Genomic DNA, 22475 nt, shown 5'->3' with positions numbered 1-22475 from the left:
ATAAAGTTCAATAATAAAATTTCGTCTTAGCCCCAAGGAAGAAAATTAAAATGAATTGTACAAGATTGGGCTTATTTTATCGACTCTATATCGTAATGATTTCCATGCTTTTAGTTCCAAACCATCCCATGATTCGTCATAAAGAGCCAATTATGAGAAAAAAGGCATAAAAAAACATGTGAAAAAATATAAAACTTGAACAGAAACTTGATAACTCTACAGAAAACTTTCGCGATAAGGCATTTTGGAGAATATATGTAATAAAAGTTGTTTTGTTTTATATGAAAAAGGGAAAATTCGTAATATGAATAGTGTTTAAGATAGCATATGATGAACTCATCACTTGTTTAAGTATTCTTATGCTTTTTGTCACTTTTACTAAAATGAAATAATTTCCAATTTTTTTTGTAATATTCAATAAGATTCGCTTATACTATTTTGTAAAGAGAAGCAAATATTTTATTTCTATCTTTTCAATCAATGCTTTATCTTAACTATAAGATATAGCAATAATTATAAAAATAAGTTTAGAAGTTTATTGTCAGTGTTGTTTAAATTACGGGCAATTATGATAACTTCTAGAACTGACGAGGTAATGGCTGGATATTTTTTTAAACATTTTTGCCAATCTTTACAGCATAGATATTCCTGTGGATGACTTATGTTTAGAAATATAAGAAAAAAGAATTTTCTCATGAGCTAAATATTATAAACCCACTCGCAATTAAAGGTTTAATTTGCGTTATTTAATTCCAATTTATTTATTTTCCTAGACATTTTTGTGCATTTTACTCAACAATTTTTACTAAAAATTTCCGTTCTCTGTTTGATCTCTTCTTTAATTATTCAATTCTGCTGTTTGTCTGCACAAAACGTAAAATTGTACGAAACGTGCGTAAATCGTATAACCCATTAAAAAGTTCGTAAAATTTTGTGCTTTTTCACAAACATTGTTCGCAATAGGATCACTTGACTACCATATTTTGTTCTTTTACAGACATTTCTTCGTACACTTTTCTTTGTCTGGTAATATTTAAGGAACAAATGACAAAATCTTACGAACATTTTTCCAAAAGTTTACAAATATAATATTTACGAACAAAATATGTTCGTGAAAAAAAAACAAAAAATGCTCGTTAATGACCAGCGCACAATAACTTTTGTTTGTAAACATGTTTTCAAAATTTCCTATAAGAATGAGCGAGACGACTAGATCTAGATCTCACTTACTCCCATTGAAATGTCAAAAACATGTTTACTAAACAAAAGCTATTGTGCGTTGGGCATAAGTGATCATGTTTTGAACAATGTTTGTGAAGAAATACAAACTTTTACGAACTTTTTAGTAGGTTATACTATTTACTAGCATTTCGTAATTCCTCAGTGCAAATTCACAAACATTTATGAACAATTTAACAAAATATTTTTTAAGTGTATAATTAAAGTTATAATCAGGATTATAATATTTAGAATATTATATAATTTTATCAACGTCAAATTTTCATATTTAAATCTCGTGGATAGGAGCATTTTAATGACTAAAAGGGAAGCATAATAGTAAGGTCCAAATAGTAGCAGTTATTCTTTCACTCTCACTGCCCATTGAGTGTTTCTTCTCAGCGGAAGCAGAAAGAGGAGCAATTTCTGGCCCGATGCTCATATTGGAGCAATTTGGAGGCGCCAGAGGAAAATCAAAAGGTTATGGCTTAATTTTATTTCTCGCTTCGCTTCCAAAAGTGGCACAAATTGCCAATATTATTAGCATAACAGAAGAGAACCATGAGTTTCTTTTCTTAGTATCCAGTGTGTGAGGTAATATTTAAAATTCCTCATCTCAGTCTCGTTATTTGAGTATCCCTTCGGGGGAAAGAACTCTCACTGTCATCCTTGCTTCGTATTCTTGAAGAAGGCAATAAGCAAAAAAAACTCCTACATCATCGTAAATTTTCATCAGATGTCCCAAAATTTATTCGACAATTTATTTTGCGCGAAAGAAGTGAATTTCAACATTATTTTCATGGGATTCTCGCACCAGGGAGACTATTTTTTCTTGCTTAAGACCACCCTCTTTCCCTTCGCAATGTAAATGTTGGTGAGATTTCATGTTACGATGGAAGTCCCAGAGAGAGTGGAGGACTTATCACGTTATGATGTTTGTGGGAGTAAATTTATTGGAAAACCATTTCATATCAACAAAATGCCTTGAGGGTTGGTGGTTTTTTTTTTTTACAATCCACCCTCAGTCCCAGACTGGAGAATGAAATTCATCTTACCGATATCTGTGGTTCCACCTTGTTGAGCATTCACAGCTATCTTGGCCAGAGCCTCATTGAATAATCTGGAAGCAGCTGCTGCTCCTGCAAAGATTTTTTTTATGATGAATTCACATGTACGATTTCCTCATTTTTCACAGACACTTTTTTATATGACAGCAAATATAGTACGACAAAGCATGATAAACCTAACTTATTCCCAAATCTCACTCCCCTAAAATCTAGTCTGGACTGTGTCTTAAAGGTCTTAGGCTATTGCTCCAGAAACTGTTTTTTTTTCGCCTTGGCAGTGAACTTTTATAGTTGGAACAACACAAATTGTTAATAAAATTTTATGCACTGTAAATTTGCATAATAAAGTCTATATTCATTGTCATACGTTTGTGTAAAGTTTTATTTTGCTGTAAAGAGATTTATTTCAATCTAAAGAACTATGATTGCAAGAAGTGGAAGAAATTTAATACTTTCCAAATTGTATAGGATTATGATTCAATTCTTTCAGGATGAGAAGAAGTTATAGCAAATGAGTTAGGTAAAAAACACTATTTTTATTATTCACATTCGCATTGCAGTGCATACACATTATAAAAAAATACTGCGAATACAAACATTGGAATGTTTATTTATGATAAATTAAAATATTTTCTTGTTTTAGATCTTATGAAATTATTTCCAATAAAACAGTTTATTTTAAATCTATGAAGACTATCAGTAGGAAAAGAAGTTTAAGTGTGTTCCAAGAATTTCTAAAGTTATGCGATCTTTGAAAATTTATTGCGATTTCCAGAGCTGATCTCGAAATTTAGTCAGCTATTTCTCTTTAAATTGTCAATCATTCTATAGTGCATTCTTATAAAAAAAGTCATCTGGATAGATCCTTAAAGAATTAACGGGATTAACCCAATCTTAATTGTGTAAATATATTATTATGAATTTTCTTTCAAGCAATATAACCATTTGTAAAAGACTTTTTATTCCCTTAATACCGTAGTTTGGTAATCTATTAATTTATTGATTTTATTTCGCGCCTTTCACTTAATCTTAAAATCATTAAGCGAATCTTAAATCCAATTAAGTCTGAATTTGCATTATATAATTAATATATTTACTGAAAATGGCTACAACTGGATTGAGATTCACGCGAAAAGCAGAGAAATGCTGTCGCTGCGCCCTAAATTGGCTGTATTTAACGCCCCAAAGGTGTGTCCCTCAATAAAATTTGAATTGACTTACCATGAAGTGCTTTGAGGTATGATTTCCCAGCACTGATTAATTGTCTGGCACCAGGATTGAATTTCTCGAGGATATTCTGCAAAAGGGAGAAATGAAGAGTTAGTTAGATAGGAAAAATTCAAAGTGTGTGTGCTAAAAGGGTCATGTATTTTAGTAAAAGAGAAAATTAGAATTTTCACAATCACCTCAAACGAAAGAGAGGAATATTCATGAAATTGCATAACCACATTTCCCTTTAAATGTGAACCACTCCTCAAAAAATCCTCTCTCTAGACTTTTACGAGGAGGAAACGCATTTCTACCCAGAATGCCTGGCAAAAGCCGGAAAAACTTCCCAATAGCGGTTTGGGTGAAGAATATACACGAAAAGAGAGACGAAGGATAAGATTCCATTAACCAAATTGGTAGTTTTTCACAGTCCTTCCCACCATCCAGAGAGGCTTTAATTTGAAATTTTGCAGACTTTTAATATTCCGCCCTTTTTGTGGCAGTTCTCTAAAACGAAAACCATTTCCCTTCACTTTCACAAACTTAAGTAAGACAGAAAGCAGAAAAAAGTATAAAACCTGGAGTATCACGAAAAAAAGCCAAAGAGTTTGGAGATGTCAAAAAAAAAGCTCCAGAGTTTGAATGAAACATTCCGCAAATGAGTGTTAATCCTTTCAATTAAATCCCATTTACCGACTGATCAAAGTCTAGTGAAAGATTTTGTGGTGTTTCTTTCACAGATCACCTTGAAATCACCTCAAATTATGCGAATTAGTCATCTACCTTCACAAATTCGTGACTTAGGTGGATTCTCAGAATTCTTCTTGGAACGTGCAGCTTTGAAAAATGAGATGAATTGTATATTTTAGAACGCATTTAGAAGTTGGATATTGTCATAAGACAGTGTGTCATCACTATACGATCAAGACTTCTCATATAATAATAAGAAAAAAGATTAAATAAACAAATTATTCGACATAGGGGAAAGTGGGGTACCTTTGAATGTGGGGCAGCTTTTGAATTAAAATTTTTCGCCTATTTTTAAATAAAATTGAGCCTTATGATATAATTTAGCTGGACTAACAGATTAAGAAGCTAAATTGCATTATGATATGACTCAGTTCCATTTAAACATAGGAAAAAATACCAATTTCAAAGGTGCCCCACTTTCCCCTATTACACTTTTTTAATTTCAGCAAAGTGTTGCTTGAATTTTTTTGCAGATTCAATTATTGATGGAATTATAGAAATGTTTAAATTTAATTTATTTATAATTTTTTAATCTAACTGAATTTTTGCCTAATTTAATTTCCGCCTTAACCAAAGAAGTAAAATATTCTAAACAGTCATAAATATTATCAGATAATTAAATGTTAAATTTAAATGCTGAATATTATTTCATCATAAAATGTTTCAGGAAAATATTTATGTTTACTCAATATCATGTATCAGTTTCCATAAAATATTTAAGACACGCAGAAAATTTTCTCAGTGTGTGATCAGAAATCTTGCGTGTCACCCAAGTTTGATAAATATCACAAATTCCATTGGAAATTCACACAATTTATCTACAATCATTACACTATGAGATAAAAAATTGCCAATAGGTCTGTGGAATATCGATGTTTCACCTTTCACTAAATCGATGGCGCATGGTATTTTTCCTGAAGCAAAAAAACTCGTGGTGATCGCAAAAAGTCATTCTCAATTGAATTTTCCACATTTTCCAAGATGAATTGCACAGAGAAGAGATGAAAAAGTCAAGGAGCTATTCAAGAGGCAACATTGTGCAATATCGCAGATTTTATTAATATCTCAACCTGCTTGACATTCGCATTGTTCTTTTTACTGATGGATCGTCTTTCCAATGTCCCCGTATCCAGAAAGGCGGGGTAGGGGGTAGGCTACACTTCAACTGCAATGTGATGTGAGAAACATGACTTTCCTCAGGTCTTCTCCGTCCATAGAATCATCCAGTGATCGAAACGTAGAATGCAATTGCTGATTCTGTGGTTGGAAGGATCGAATGTCATCGTTTGATATGACCACTCTGGGATGGTCTCAAATGACTCTCAGTTGGATGGAAACATCTCTTGAAGTCAAAACAAATTCCAGAGAGATATTCTGGTAAATTTGCATATTATATACACAACATCTTCCATCGAAATGGAAAAAAAAGAGTCTTTCATGGGCTCCAGAGACAAAACATGCAAAACTCGTTTTCATAAGAACGTGAATTTATCAAGTTTTTATCCCTCACATTTGTTACTTAGAAATTCTTTTTTTCAAATTCATGTGAAAAGAACTTTTTTTCTTCTTTTTTTTATATGCGGAAGACATATCAATGTGATCTAATAGATACCCCTCTTAATCCAAAAGAAGTCATAAGGGTGCTCCCTGTAATATGTGGGCAGGGTAATCTTTTATAAGTTTCTCAATGAATACAATTCAAAGTGTGTGATTCATTACTTTTTTACAATAGATTTTACACAGAAATGTTGCTTTTCAGAATACTGTGGTTGAATATTGATGTAAAGGATTGTTAGTTCAGTAGAGAAAAAAAAATAATTCTATGTTATAAAATTAGTCAAAACTTTCGATCTTATAAAAAATACATAAGAACCATTTTTATTAGGAGAGACTGGGGCAAAAAGTCACAAATCGAAAATTTTAAAATTCAATATCTTCCAAAATAAATAAGATAGTGGCTTCAAGTTTTTCCATAGATAGCTTGCATAGGTCTTCTTCAATGTCGTAAGTTTGTTAGAATTTGAACAAGAAATTTAGAAAATAAAAAATATCGAAATTTTTAGCCATATTTTTGAAATATTTTCCGTGCAGAAGATATCAATATTAGCTAGGGTGGAGTAACCACTTATCCCCACTTTTAGGAAAAACTGAAATTAATTTAATTATAATTTTTTAAACCCTTATTATAAAGTAACTTAAATTTGACACAAAGTTACTTAGATATAGATAGATAGATAGATAGAAAGATATTTTATTTCCAATCTGTAACTTGGTTGCGTCTGCCGCCGTCTTACTATTACCGAGCTCACCAGGTAAACGGCAGAAACCCTGGATCATAGACCGTATATGCCACTCATACAATCGAGTAGTTTGCTGATTATAAAATTAATGCTAATTAAAATACTATATATGAATTCATAAGCATGAAGAAAAAAAAATTGGCATGGGAATGGAAATAGGAAAACAGATATGTTGTCTATAGATATATCAAACTAATATTCCCTGAATTTAACGGTGGATTACTTAAAAACATATATTTTTATTAAAAATTCAAAAATAACCACTTCTCGCCACATACTTGAAAAGGCCCAAACTCAATTATTTTGGACATTATCATTAAAAAATATATTCAGCGTTGCTTTTTCTTCCCGATATCCTTTTTATTACTCGTATTATATGATTTTTCTTCAATTTAGCTACAGGTGGCGAGAAGTGGGTCACTGGCGATAAGTGGTGACACCACCCTACTTATTTTAAATTTGATGCACTGGTGAATATTTCCCAAATTATCTGGATATTCTTTGAATATGAATCCGCAATCTATTTTAGAATTTTACAAAGATTCGTCTCTACAGAAATCCTTTTATTAAAAACGACCACTTGGGGTAAAAAGTAACAAAAGCTATGGAGCAAAAAGTAACAAAAACCGAAACAATTTCTGATGTTCTACGGTGAAAAGAACGTCAATGCTATGTGTCGCCGCTTGTTGTTTGCATTGGTCAAACAATTTGCAGTCTTTTGTGTGTTTTTTGTAAAATAGCTTAAATTGCACTTTTCTCACTCAGATAGAGAAAACGTTGTTTTACAAAAGTGTAGAAGAATAAATTTCCTATGAAAATATGTAATCTCGGTATTTTACTTAAATTTACGGAATCCCGTAATAAAGCGAATCAAAATGTGATAGTATCTTATGCCTGATACTATTTGCCCCAGCATTTTTGAGAATGATCACAAAATTACCTTTTAGAAAACGGCTCGATAAATATATTTTCTTAGAAAATAGAAGAAAATTACTTTCACAGAGTTGTAGAGCGGTAAATTCCTATAAAAGTGTGCTAATAAGAAATTTTGGAGGTGCTCGGGTAGCTTGTAAAAAAAATAAAATATCCGTTTTGTGATTTTTTGCCCCGGTCTCCCCTACACTTTTAAATATAGAATTTTAATTATTAGTGTTTGCCTATTCAAAAGTTAACAATTATAATAATATTCCAATATAAAGAAATGGCAAATCGTTCATTTTTTGCAGTATGCTCGAACTCAAGTGATAGAACTGTCTGTGAGTTATATTTCTACACACAGGTACATAAATCTTTTTGAATTCTAACAAAAAATTAAAACAGATTAAAGACTTATCATAAATTTACCGCAAAAGTTAAATAAAATAAGTTTTCTATTTTGCTATTCTACAAATATTAGGATAAGTGTGCCAAATTTCGGCATAGTTGCATGCAAGAGCCAAAGTCTCAAGTTTGAAATGTAATATTTTTAATAGAAATTGAATTATTTTATACTTCTTCTTAAGGAGTGTTCCCTGGAACTCTGTGGACAGTTTATCATCTTTCTTTTCTCTAAAATCATTCTTAATACATTTTAAAATGAATAAAAATGTGGACATAGCATTGGTGGTCTATCCCGGTCACCTTCATTCTTATAGTTCCTTATCCTTCCGGAATTCTACCAATGTCTTTTTCAAATTATCTTGTTCGTCGATGCGACATTTTTTTGTTATTTTTTGCATAGTATAATCTGTAGATTATACAAAAACTGAAAATTCATGGAAATTCGACAAACAAAAAATGTGGTCGAAATTGCAAGCTGGCCGGAATTTGGCACATATTGGATTTCACTTATGATAATTCATATTTTCGTTTCATTCCTTCATTTATTTTTGAACTCTGTCATAGGTGATAATGGCCATAATGATTAGTAATTAACAAATTTCAAAAACAAATTTTAAGAAGAAGTAGGTCAGAACGTGTATGACAGAGGTATAAACCCTCTGTCAATCCAAAATGGTTGTTCTACAGTTTTATATCTCCAAGTATTGGTCACTTCTTGCAAATAGCTTAGCTGTTTACCGACTAAAAAATGGCTTTACTTATTTTTTTAAAAGATCTCAATTAAGTATTTTGAAACCTTCTTTGACTTTTTCAATCAACTGAAAAATGATGTTGTATATCGCATATACACACTGCACATTATTTGCTTGTCGTGAGAAATACTAATCAATGGAAGTGAATTCAAGCATTTAATAAGTCACGCAGTTATTTCAGAAACTTCCTCCAGTCCAGACTTAATTTTTACTAGAAGAATTGCTGTCAGCAACATAAAAGTGCATAAAGGATGCTGGTAAAATAGTGCTTGAGTGAATCTGTGAAAGAAGTTGATCGAAGAGTGAAGAATGAAAGGTGGAGATTTAATTGAAATTCATGTTGATCGCCACGCGCTAATATTACCCGAGGATTCTTTCTTGAAGGTGAACCAGTCAGTTGACGAGTGCCCCTTGCACACCTTCCATTCGCCAATTGATGGTGCAGAAAAATAGCACAAAAACACACAAATTGTGTTATTAATTCGACGTGGAATTTTATATTCTTTTATTAAAAAAAGCCGTATTGTGAACGGAAAAGTTCATAAAACTTCCTACTTCGGTTTGTTATTTCAATATCTATTTCAATGACTTCATTCCATTGTCCTTTACCGGTTAAGCTCAGGCTTTTCATTCACGAGGACTCTCAATCTTTAAGTTCCTCCTGAAACTCTCAGGGAAAACTGTGCCAAAATGAGCTTTCAACTTTGAGTATCATGGAGTGGAATTTATGAAATATTTCAATATGCGGTGCGCTCTTTGTCTTTCCTCGGAAATTAGAGATTTCCCACCCATAGGGTTTAACTCACAGGAAAATTAAAACACTAGACGCAGAAATTGCTTCTAGTTGAGGAAATTTTAGACCTTAATTAGAGATTATATTAAGTTATCTAGCTAATTGAGGGAATTTAGAGAGGGAAATTTAAAACAAGAATTCTTTCAAACTCCACTCGTGCTCTAATCGAATTTCAGCGCACTTTCTTATCTCTTCTACCTTTCAAACTTTAAGCCATATTTTTGCCAGTAAACTTACTATGAAGGTGGCAAAGAAGACGAAGAATTCCATTAGAGGTGTTTTGCTTACATGACAAGTATAAACTTCACATATAAATTTAATCTTTGGATAAGCATCCGTGCTCAACAAAGGGTGGCCGACAATGTTCCTGTATATTATGCATTTTAAAAAGGGGTAATCATCTGGATAAACTTTTCTTTCGTTGATAATGCAAATTTAAATAGTAAATTATTGCCATTTAAATAAATATTACATTTAAATACATAAAAATGCTCGCTGTTATTTAAAGATTAAAAGAGATGGGAAAGTGTCCCATGTTTTGCAAAATGCTCGAACTCGTGACTTAAATGTTATATCTCAATAGTACTTTTGCAACATTTACCTTTTACCGATTTAAACCGATTAATAAATCACTTCATATTTATGGGGGGGGGTCCCCCGAAGGTCCCAAGTCTCTATCTCTAACCGTTTGGTCTCTGGAGCTGAAGACAACCGGACGGATCATATGGACATCGTGACGTTAATAAAATCGAAACTTTAGATTTCCAAAATTCTACTAAAATATGACTCCTTAGGGTTTAAGGAGTCCAAATATAATATTACTCAAAATCGAGGGATTACTGTTCGCTCTGTCAGGTTGGAGCGGTAAAAAACACTATATTATAACAATATATAATATTATGTGGTTTTGTTTTAAATTAACTTATATAATATTATTTAGCGCTAAACAGAATAAATCTAAAAATAACATATTTTGAGCGTCATAAAAGCAGCTAAAATGTTTAAATACAATAGGAATATGGATAAATATATTTAATATATGAAAAATTTAATTTTATTTATTGAAAATACTATAAGACATCGTTCAATTATTTTATTTCTAAATTTAGATTTATAGCAGCCTAATAAATTAACTAACTTGTTTTTACAAATCACAAAGAAAGTTTTCCTAATTTTCTTTTCAAAAATATTTTTAGTTGATCAACGTAAGGCCTAAGAAGGCCTAGTCCTTGGAAAACAAAAAAAAATTGTGCTTTAAAATTTCTTCCGTATTTGAACTTTCAATTTTTAACTGTACCAAAATTTACAAAAAAAATTACTTTAAGTTGTTATTAATTTTTAAAGATTGTAAAAAAGGTTTAATTGAATTTTGAAAAGACTGTCAATATATATCAACATACTAGTAAACACCCACCTTCTTAAACTCGGATTTGAAAAACTTGATTTCTAACACTACATATTTACTCAAATATTTAAGCTCCCTAATCTCAAAATTGCATAGAAAGCTCCTGATTTTTTTGTTTTTAGAAAATTTCAGAACTACAATTAAAATCTTCCTCTCTGTGTGATTTTCAAACTCAATATTAGATTTTCAGTTTGGTATTTCCACAAGTTAAAATCCATGAATAGGTGTTGATTGAAAGGATAAGACTTTCCGTAATATTGCTAAAAGTTTGCAAACTATGATAATCCCTGCCCGAAGGCATATCTACATAAACGGTATATTTGGCTTCAGAGGTATTTGTTTTCCTTGGATAAATAGCCCGTACCGTACGCCTCCAACTTTAATCCTCGTGAATCGCCCTCAATTCCACCAGCTTTATTTAAACTAACGCCAGGGAACACAACTTTTCGCACCACTTCTGCCTCGTAGAATTTGTAGGTGGGTTGATGTATATAGGGTCAACTGCCAGAGGGTGGTTGGTTGACATAGAAAAGTGAAACATCGGCAGACACTCTCGGTGCAGGTGACTCCCCAAACCACTTCATTAGTCAAGCAAGAGTCCTCGGGAGCCAGATAGTTGGCTGAATGAGGCGGCTGTATGCTAATTAGGGCAGGCTCTCCACTAAATCTATTTTCGCGCCTCTTGGTGCCCCCTCACGTCCTACGTGAAAAGTTTATAGAAGCACGGCTGCAGAATTTCACGGCATGTCACTAATTACATATAGCTAGTGGTCTTCATGCAATATGTATAATACATGTAATCCATGCATAAACCGTAGAATAGGTAAATGAATAAATGAATTTTAATGCAATTTCCACATTAAGAAGAAGACGGTGTGCAAAAAAGTGAGAATTGTCGTGTGTTATTTGTCACATATATTAGAGTATTTTCTCTCTTTTACTCTCCCTTTCCATCTTTTGTGATGCAACTTTTTGCATTTTTTTCTCAAATGAGAATCCCCATTTTACGCAATCAACTTGCACTTTCAGCTACAAATTACATTTTCACCTTCACAATATTTCAATGGTACTTAATTTGCGAGGGAAAATATTGACTGAATATTGACACAGGTTCAGACACTATCACACCTATTGCAACCTTTTCATGACTGAAATCGATTTGATTAAAAAATAATAATTTATCATACTTTCTATATTCAAAGCTTTTTTTTTAAAATCGACGATGTCGATGTTAAATGTCGTAGAGTGTACGTCATAATTCGACAATTGGTAACCCAGACAGTCAGTTCCATAAATCCAGTATTATTATAAGACCTTCGAACTCCTAGGTGTTGATAATTAGTCGTGTTTCCAAGTGATGACGTATGTCACATTTTAGTGAGTAAACATCTAGTCAAGAAAAATGAATCATTTTAAACTTAAAAATGTAAGATGGGACCTGTGGAGCTCTATTTTAATTTAATCTAATTTTACGATTTAGACTTATCGTCGACGTTTACCAAAACAAAAAAAAAAAACAAATATGTTATTATGATGATGGGACTAATACTAAAGTGGTGTTGGACTGTAGAGATTCAGAAATTGTTACCGAGGCTACAATAATCACGGCCTTTGGTTTTTTAAGACTTGGGAAAGCAAAGGCATTCCAATGGGTTAAGTGGTAGAGCACTCGTTCTATGCAGGTGTTCCGGGCTCGAATTCCCTTTAGGTCACCAGGAATTTTTCTGGCGTTAAAGATGTTCGAATTGAATCCAGTGAGCTTCACTGCACTTCATTCCACGTGGCGTGGAACTGACTACCCCATTTCTCTTTAACAAAAAAAAAATTAGTGGATATTCCGAACTCCCCTTGTGGGAAGGCCTATGTTCCTCTACGGAACATTGTGCAATAATAATTATTGCTATTAGGCAAAGGTTTAACACTAAACCTACCAAGACCCGGTCAAATTGACCGGTTTAAAATTAACACATATTTAAAAGGTACAATGTTGCGTTAAAACTTTATGAATTTCTTAAAAAAAATGCATGTAATACATTTATCGGATTTATCTGTGTTTAAATTTTAATTTGTTGCTCTTATTCAAGACAAATTTGTTGAGTATCCTACCCTACCGCGGTTTCTCACTTGACCGAAAAACGACCAAAAACGGTCGGTAGATTTAGTGTTAAATTAAAGTGATACGATTTTATACTAGACGAGCTACGTTTTGGAACAAATTCGTTACTAATATTGGTTATCTTTCTGAATCTCGTAAAATTAACAAGATTGTACCAAAAATTATGGTGTCCGTGGATGAGCTAATTTTTGTAACAAATATATGCCGAAATTTTTTACAGTTCAAATGTTAAGAAGGTAAGAACTCTCATGTTATCTTGTACGATTTTCTTTAGGGATATGAGAAAATGCTGAATAACGTATGACTACTAATTACAATAGCAGGGACTTCTAAAGATCACGAGATATAGCGGCATCTCTTTTGATTTCCAATTTATCCAATTTATAATTGATTCCCTTTCAAATTCGTCAATGGTCGCAGACAGAGGACAATTGTACAATTGCTTACAATTGAGATCCTCAGACAATCCCCAAGAGTTTTACACTAAAAGACCTCCTTCCTCGAGTAGAAAAAGAATTTTGGGGGCTGAAGGAAAAACAGAAGCTGGGTGTTGAAATTCCATTTAATCCTCACCCAAAGACACAAAATGATTGCCATTGAGATACTGTGCGGAGGAGCTGGTGGGTTTAAGGATTTCTGTCTGCTGGGGCGTTTTCCTTCAACCCAACCAAAAGTTCACCCCTCGAGCACTCTTTGTGTGAATCTCTAAACAAATAGACCAAATAAAATAGCAAATGTGTTTGGCACACAACAATTGTGTCGAAGGGATGCGATGATGATCGCTTCCTCCCAGTATGAGGTGACAGAAACTTGTCTCTAGGGCGATTCAGTAGGAGGACAATTCGCCCAACCTCACCCGGAATTCAATTCAATTTGATAAAAGTATTTAGGAGGAAAATTGAATTGTGATGACAACAATCAAATTGTACAATTCAATGGTTCCATTTCTGCGCATTTCTATCTCGCTATTTGACAATTTTCACATGAACAATCTTTTATACAATTTACCACTCAAAGTCAAAGGCATTCCTACAGTTTATTTAAATGTGTAGCATAGATGGCTCTGCCATAGTTATGGATTGTGAAGAGGCTTATAGATGTATTGATGAGTCAGTTGAATTATAGACTTTAGACTGAACACCTCGTGTCTCATTGTCGTATAATTATTACTTGGTGTCAGAAGTTAAGTGATTAAAAGATGTCGAAGGAAGTTACAGAAAGTTCAGCAAGCAGTATGAATCCTGGGGTGAAGCAGCCAGACCCTTTGAAAGTGGAACTTGGTGCGGAAATGCACATAACCTGGAAACACTGGGAAAATTCGTTTTCATGGTACTCAAAAGCTATCCAGCTTAACAAGTCCCCAAAGGAAGTGCAAGCAGCAGTCCTGATGACTGTAATAGGCCCCGATGTGACAGATATTTTCGAATCTTTCAATTTGTCAGAGTCAGAGAAAGGAGACATGAATATCATTCTGAAAAAGTTCAGAGAATATTTCAGTCCGAAATGCAACGAGATCTATGAGTCGTACCAATTCTTTCTCATGAGACAAAATCCTGATGAAAAGTTTCACGACTTCCTGGTACGAGTACGTGTTCAGATAAAGAAATGCAATTACGCATCTGGCGTAGTTGACAGACTCATTCGAGACAAAATTGTTTCCGGATTGAGTTCAGAGAGACTTAAAGAGAAACTACTTGCGGCTGACAATCCCAGTTTGAATGAGACTATAAAAGTTTGCCAAGCGTATGAGCAGGCCAGTCGACAGATGAGAAAGATGAATTCTGAAAAAACAGAGAATGAAATCGCTGCTGTCGAAAAGTCAGGGGATTCCAAATCTGCCAAGAGTAAAGCAAAGTCAAAAACTCAAGATGTATTTGATTGCAGTCGTTGTCTCACGAAGCATGGATCAAGAAAATGCCCAGCATTTAACAAGAAGTGTCCTAATTGTGGTTACAGGGGACATGTAAAAGAGGCTTGTAGATCTCGTCGCAAAGTGCAGAAGGTTTCCCAGGAGGATGAAGAGGACGAAGATGAATCATCTGACGAAGCTGAAGTGGAAGAATTGAAAATTTTCTCTGTCACGGGCAAACATTCCAGTGATTGGACCGAAGAGCTCCAGTATCAAAACAAAAAATTCAGGGTAAAAATTGATACCGGAGCAGAATGTTGTGTGCTGCCGATGAAGATCTTGAAGCGCTTGGGAGTGGAAAAAGTGACAAAAACTGGAGTGAAAAGGCTCATTTCATATGATGGCGGTAGTATTGACGTTGTTGGAAAAGTGAGGTTACAGTGTCTTGTCAGAGGGAAACCTGTTAAAGTTGTGTTTCAAGTGATAAACAAAGACTGTACCCCTGTGATTGACGGAGATACATCAACCAGAGCTAAAATTATCCAGAGAGTGAGTTCAGTGAGAGAAGACATTTTTCAAGGATTGGGATGTGTGAAAGATTTCGTTTACGACGTCGATTTATGTGACAATCCCAAGTGGCAGATTCATAAGCCCAGAACAATTCCTCACTCAGCTCGTGACGACGTGAAGGCAGAAATTGACAAAATGGTCCACATGAAGGTAATCCAACCCTGCACAGAGCCCAGAGAGATGGTGTCTCCACTTGTGATAGTACGGAAAAACGGCAAGTACAGAGTTTGCATAGATTTAACGGATGTCAATAAGAATATTAAACGAAGGCATTTTCCACTAAGAACTCTTGATGAAATTGTAGCCAGAATATCCGGAAGCAAGAGATTCACGAAGTTGGATTGTACAAAGGGTTTCTGGCAGCTAAAAGTGTCCGAAAAGACATCAAAGATTCTCACCTTCACAACTCCTTGGGGAAGATATGAATGCTTGCGTCTTCCATTTGGTCTTGCCTCTGCGCCCGAGATATATCAACAAATCATGGAAGGTATGCTTGGACACCTAGAAGGTGTTGAAGTTTCGATGGATGACGTGTTGATTCATGCAGAGACACCGGAAAAGCTGGCTGAGATCACAGAAAAGGTAGTTCAGATTCTTTCAAACAATGGGCTCAAATTGAATAAGGAAAAGTGTGAGTTTAATCAGTCAAAAATTAAATTTCTGGGTCATGTTTTTACTGAAAAGGGGTTGGAGGTCGATCCTGAAAAAGTTGAGGCAATAAAAAATTTGAGAATGCCAAAGGACAAAGAGGCATTGCAGAGGCTTTTGGGGGCTGTCACTTATTTGGGGAAATTTGTACCAAACCTGTCTCAAATAACCAGTCCTTTGCGGGAGCTTCTCAAGAAAGGTACAGCGTGGCATTGGGAGATTCAACATGAACAAGCATACCACAAAATTATCGAGGCGTTGGTCAATGCTCCGGTGCTGCAATTTTATGACGTCAAGGAAGATGTGACACTTTCCGTCGACAGTTCGTCTAAAGCTTTTGGGGGAGTGTTAATGCAGAACGGACATCCAGTAGCATATGCATCGAAATCACTCACCTCGAGTGAGCAAAATTGGCCCCAGATTGAAAAGGAGGCTGGAGCGATCAGGTATGCTTGTGCAAAATTTCATGACATGATTTGGGGCAAGAAAATTGTGATTGAAACTGATCACAAACCCCTTGAGAGTATTTTTAAGAAAACACTTACCCAAGCACCTCCACGTCTTCGCAGGATTCTATTTGATGTAAAACCCTACAATCCCACTATTGTCTATAAGCGTGGCAAAGATATACCGCTAGCAGATGCTTTAAGCAGGGACTCAGAAAATTCAGGTGACTGTCATTCTGAGGAGCAATGTGAAGTATTACTTACTCTTTGTCTGCACGGGGGAGCAAAGGAGCGATTCACGAAAGCTACAGATGCTGACAAAGAAATGCAAACCTTGAAAAAATTTATCCTCAAAGGTTGGCCAGGAAGTCAAAAAGAAGTCCCAGCAATTATCCGACCCTACTTCACGCACAGAGATGAAATTTCTATGGCAGAAGGGTTAATATTCAAAGGTGATAGATGCGTGGTGCCACCATCAGAACGAAAAAATGTTCTTAAGAACATTCACAATGGACATTGGGGCATTCAATCGTGCTTGAGAAGAGCGAGAGAGTTCGTTTATTGGCCAAAGATGAATGAAGAAATCTGTGAGATGGTCAATAGATGTTCAGTATGCGAAAAACACCAAAATTTGCCACCCAGAGAAGAACTCAAGATGAAGGAAATTCCCAAAGCACCGTTTCAGATCGTGTCAACAGATCTATTCAGTCTTAATGGAGATGAATATGTACTCCTGGCTGATTCTTTCAGCGGATATTTCGATTTTAAGAAGCTCAGGACTACTTCATCAGAGGCAGTTATAACTTTTCTTAAGGAGAAGTTTTCGGATTGGGGTATACCAGAACAAGTTCATTCAGATGGAGGACCGCAATATGCATCTCGTGAGTTCAGGCAGTTTTCCGCAGATTGGGGGTTTGAGCACATCATATCTAGTCCATATTTTCCCCGTTCAAATGGCTTGGCTGAAAGATATGTACAAACAGCCAAGAAAATGATTAAGAAGTGCATTGCTGACAAACAGGATATACGTTTGGCACTTCTTATGTCCAGGATAACACCGGGAAATGGTCTCAAGTCCGTCGGAGAAAGGATTTGTGGGAGAAAATTGAGAAACCCTCTCTCATTTGAGCGATTTAGTTCCCCAGAATTGGAACAGCAAAGCGAAGTGCTGTTGAAGGCAAGAGAGAAGCAGAAGAGGAATTCAGATAAAGGGGTCACTGCTAGAGAGCACAAACCTTTGAGTGTGGGTGATCGTGTTCGAGTGAAGGAGTCGTCAGGAAACTGGCAGTTTGGTAGGGTCAAGGAGAAGTGCACGGAGAGATCCTACTTGGTAGAACTCGATGATGGAAAGACAATACGAAGAAATTCGAAGTTCATTCATCCTACCAAAGTAGATGCTTCTATCGACACAACACCTGACAATAGTTGCCTCATTGATATTGTCCCTGATCCTGTCACACCTGAACAAGTTACAGTGTCTCCTCAGCACCAAATGCCACCTCCGGGGACTCCACGATCCCGATTTGGAAGACCAATTCGAAGGCCAGTTAGATTGGATCTTTAATTTTTTTGCATTCCTCCAATTATTTTTTTTCAAAATTTCAACTTATAGATTTTTTTGAATTGTATTCGATTTTGATTTTTTTTTGCATAGGAGGAGGAAGAAGAAAGAGCTTATTTTGTTAACAAGGGAGATGTAGCATAGATGGCTCTGCCATAGTTATGGATTGTGAAGAGGCTTATAGATGTATTGATGAGTCAGTTGAATTATAGACTTTAGACTGAACACCTCGTGTCTCATTGTCGTATAATTATTACTAAATGTTCAAAGCCAATTATCTCATCCGTTTTCAGTGATTAATTTTATTGGCAAAAAAATGTATATTCAAATTTTGGCAATACAAGGAATGTTGCAATACAAATTCCAAAAAGATGCTGTATATTGCCTGAGAAATTTTGTATGATTAATGAGTTTAACTGTCCACTTTTGTGGAGAGGAATTGGTGTAAAGGGTGCCTTATTTAGCATATTTTCGAAAAGAAAATATTTTTCTAATTTTGCAATTCAAATTGAATTAGTTTAATCTTATACTGAAAGGGTTTTATTGTTGGAAAAGCCACTGTTCTAACTGTTTTTTTTTAATATTAAGTTTCAAAATATACTTCTAAATAAATGAGACACCCTCTATCACAATCTCAATTTCTTGCCAATAAAATGTACAAAATAATATAAAAACGATGAGCTTAGTGATTGAGGTGTGGTACTTTTGGCGATCATTTCATAATTAATTATGAAATCAAACATCTGGTAATTTATCAATTTCGAGCCCAAGAACAAACAAATAGGTTTTTTTTTCCTTCATGAAAAGAGCCATCACCAAAAAAAGATGGCAAAGAGACTTTTTTGTAGCCAATTTCAATGGGTCTCTTGAAAAAAATAATTTGTCATTCTTGAATTTCTTCATGTTCCACTCTTGAACTTTTCCAATGAGCATTTATATACACAAAAGTGGATGGATTCGTCAATAAAACCACACAATGTCCACGATGGAATAATATGCTTGAAGTTACCGAATGGAATTTGTCTTTTGCAATACTGAGATGCAATTTGCAAAATTAATTATCGATTCCTCATTAGACTTGAGTCGTGATGTTGCATAAGACAATATTTTTTTTGCACTTATACCTCCCATCTGGAAGACGACTCTATATCTTCCCTATTGTTGTAAAATTCAAATGTATCTTCCCATGCAAATCCAGCCTGTGGCAAACTTTAGTGCAACAATGCAATATGTATTGAAAGTACTTGGGAGGCTTCTTGTAGCTCCGATTTCTGCCTCGATGAACGTGAAGCTCTTCAGGTGTTTCTCCATAATCTCTTCCAAGCATGCAAAAAGCCGATATTGTGAGAAATTTAGGTGTCTTCCGTATGATTTTTGCACATTCAACATGAACATTTATCAAGGAAGTAGAAATACCCACTGATTGATTTATTTGCAATCACTTTAAGATAATTTAGTCACTTTGCCACTCTGCATATAGTCCAAAGAGGACATGTGTATCTGGTTCCTCTAACATTTTATGGGGTTTTTACCCTCTCCAAAAACCATTTTTTTTCTGTTGACCCTTGCCTCCTGGGATGATCCCCGTAACCCCCTTGAGTTCAATATTGTGTGAATTTCACGGTTCAGTGGTGAACTTCTTTTGCCTGAAACGCAGGGGCTCTGTGTAAATGCCATCGTAAAGTACAAGGAATCACACATGAAGCTCCATTTCACATGATGACGCCTCCCAAAATTCACGGCAAGGGGTTTAAACATCCCTTTGCTGCTATTTCAACTTCTACCAATATAACCCTGACATTTGCTATATCCACTGAGTGTAAGAGGTGTTTCCTTTGCAGATAAAATTAACCTTAATCCCTTGTAAGAGTTGGATATTTTTTGGAAACATTGGGAAGTTTTTTGTTTGGCAGGAAATTTCAGATGCAATTATTGCAATCATTAGTGACGCACATTTGAATTGGGTTGGGATACCTTCGAAATTAAGCTTTTTTCTTCAGTTTTTAAAAGGAACTGACACTGGTAAAAATAAAAGGGTCAAATTGACCCTTTTCCAAAGGATGGATCATATTTGACTCTTTGAAAGGGTCACCAGGTACCCTTCGAAAGGGTCACGGTTTTGACATATTTAATTCCGGAATAAACGAATAAAAAAACAATGAAAAAGTGATCTTTGGTGTTCGCTCAGATGAGAGAAATATGATATCAGTAATAAGTTTACAATAAAACATGATTATTCGTGATAAATGTGCATACTAAATTTCAAGAGATACAAAAGTAAACCTTTCAAAGGGTCAAATACGATCCATCCTTTCGAAAAGGGTCAATTTGACCCTTTTATTTTTACCAGTGGAGCCTTATTATCATACAATTTAGCTTCATTGTTGGTCTGTGAGCTAAATTACATTATAATAAGACTCAGTTTCATTCAAAAAAAGAGAGAAAAGTCCAGTCTCAAATTGTCCCAATTCGAAGGTACCCCACCTCCCCCTACATGTAAAATTAATTCTACAATTGTTAACCCAGTCGACTGTCAAAATCCAGCCCAGAACATTCTATATTACAATTTGTAAAGTTTATTTTAAAGAGTTTAAAAACATTTATTTTAAATATTTTTAGAAATATACGAAAGTGCTGATCGCTTCCTTATTTCTTTTTATTTTTGTGATAAAGCTTTATTAAGTTGAACATTTGAAAAGAAATTTACCCGTTTTTTTTGCATTTTACCATGTTATCTGTATTACTGGTCTAAAGGCTAAATGATTTCAGATTTCGGTGTCGTGTCATTGATGAGCCACCCCTTTAATTTAATATTTCTTGTACTAGTATTACTAATTTCCTCAAATATTATTTTCTCCCCTATCAATCGCCCTTTGTGTAATTCCAGAAACTGATGACCTGATCTTTTAGATAAACATATAATACATATTTCCTCTTATGTATGAAAAAGGTTCTACATTTGAGTAAAATCTTTGTTCTGTATATAATGAGAATTCTGGGATCCAGTGACGATGATTAAACTGAAGAATGCATATGTTAGAAACTTATTAATTCTTAATTTTCCTTCAAATATACGATTTGTTTTGAAACAAAAATGCCAATGACCCGAATTCCTTCCGTTTTCGTATTATTTTAAAAAGAGTGTTTCTAAACGGTGGTAGCCAAGATTCCGAAAATAAAAATCCCGAAAGCCAACAATCCCGAATGTTCAAAATCCTGACAGGGATGAAATTCTTTGGAGGATAATGTGTAGAACAATTCCCCAAGACACAGAAAATTTCCCTTTGCCTCCAGCAAACGTCGGTACAATCAGGGGGGTGACATTAGCTCTGAAAAATGCGACCAGTTTCAGTGTAAATTTTTTCCTGTTTTCGTACATATTTCACGAGATATCTCCAAAACTATGTAGGCTGCCAATTTGGGGTTTTCGGTTGTCTTTTCGTTATTAAATTGGCTTTTATTTTGTATCAGTATTATTTGCTAATTCACTCTACAATGACAGAAAACAGCTAATAAACTCAAAAGTTTTTTCGGCACGCTAGAAACATTTCGGTTTTACAACTATAGGGCTTCTTTTTGCAATTTGGAATTTTTTTTAGACAATTAACAAATGTCTTAAAAATAGTATTATGATTAAATTAGAAATTTCAATTAGAAAAATAACAGAAAGGGAACCTTGATATTTTGAAACTGCTCTTTAATTTTTTCCTACAATTTAAAACTTTAATAGCTCGATAATGCTATTAAAGAAAACTCTGATTTAAATTTAAAATTTCATGAAATTGTTACCTCAGAATATACTATTTTCAGCAACAAGAATTATTCCTCCGGGTTATTTGTGTTATTTGGAACAATTCCAACATAAACTATGCACGTGACATCATTTCACTTGATATTACCCCATTTCATGATTATATTAAAATATTTCACCTGATAAATGCAAATTTAATGGCAACCTTATATTTCCCCATTCTAGCATTTTGACTCATCAATTGCAAATGAGCTTTAAATACAATTTATTTGGTTTATTTGGCAAATTAGCATGTCACCATGTCAATATGCACCTCCCCATGAGATAATACAATAATTTAGTTGGAATTTTGAGTGGATCCGTGACGACGTGAAAGACATATTTAACTTTTGTGTGAGTGAAATGTGCTCAGCCATCTGCACTAAGGCGATTAGCAATCCATTTGCGAAAGAGGTGAGCATTAGAGAAAACAATGTCAGGTTAAATACACATGAGACACTTATTTCGATGTCGTTTTTCTTAACATCAACCTCCCTCCTTCACGGAAATGGTATAATTAATTAGTGTGAGTCGTTCTGGGTGAAAACACTTTGCGTAGTGTGCGTTTTTTGGGGGAGTCGGAGAAACAACAGAAAAGAAAAGAGCAAGTCTGGGGCTAGGTATAAATTTACTATGAAAAGCATCATCCCGTCAGCTGGGATTGAAGGGAGAGAAAAGTCT

General features: G+C 34.5%; 1 protein-coding gene across 1 annotated transcript in view; it reads right to left on the bottom strand.

Moving 5' to 3' along the window:
• Window positions 1-22475, bottom strand: part of LOC129807978 (uncharacterized) — a 101950-nt gene that overhangs the window by 9318 nt on the left and 70157 nt on the right. The window contains exons 4-5 of the mRNA XM_055857612.1: window positions 3507-3582; window positions 2274-2357 (exon numbers count right to left, since the gene is read on the bottom strand). Of these exons, the coding sequence (XP_055713587.1) occupies window positions 2274-2357; window positions 3507-3582 (160 nt within the window). The remainder of the gene's footprint in view (window positions 1-2273; window positions 2358-3506; window positions 3583-22475) is intronic.

The sequence above is a fragment of the Phlebotomus papatasi genome, chromosome 1 (assembly GCF_024763615.1).
Source record: "Phlebotomus papatasi isolate M1 chromosome 1, Ppap_2.1, whole genome shotgun sequence".
Lineage (NCBI taxonomy): Eukaryota > Metazoa > Arthropoda > Insecta > Diptera > Psychodidae > Phlebotomus > Phlebotomus papatasi.
The sequence above is the reverse complement of the archived record's forward strand: the minus strand, read 5'-3'. Positions and strand labels throughout refer to the sequence as shown.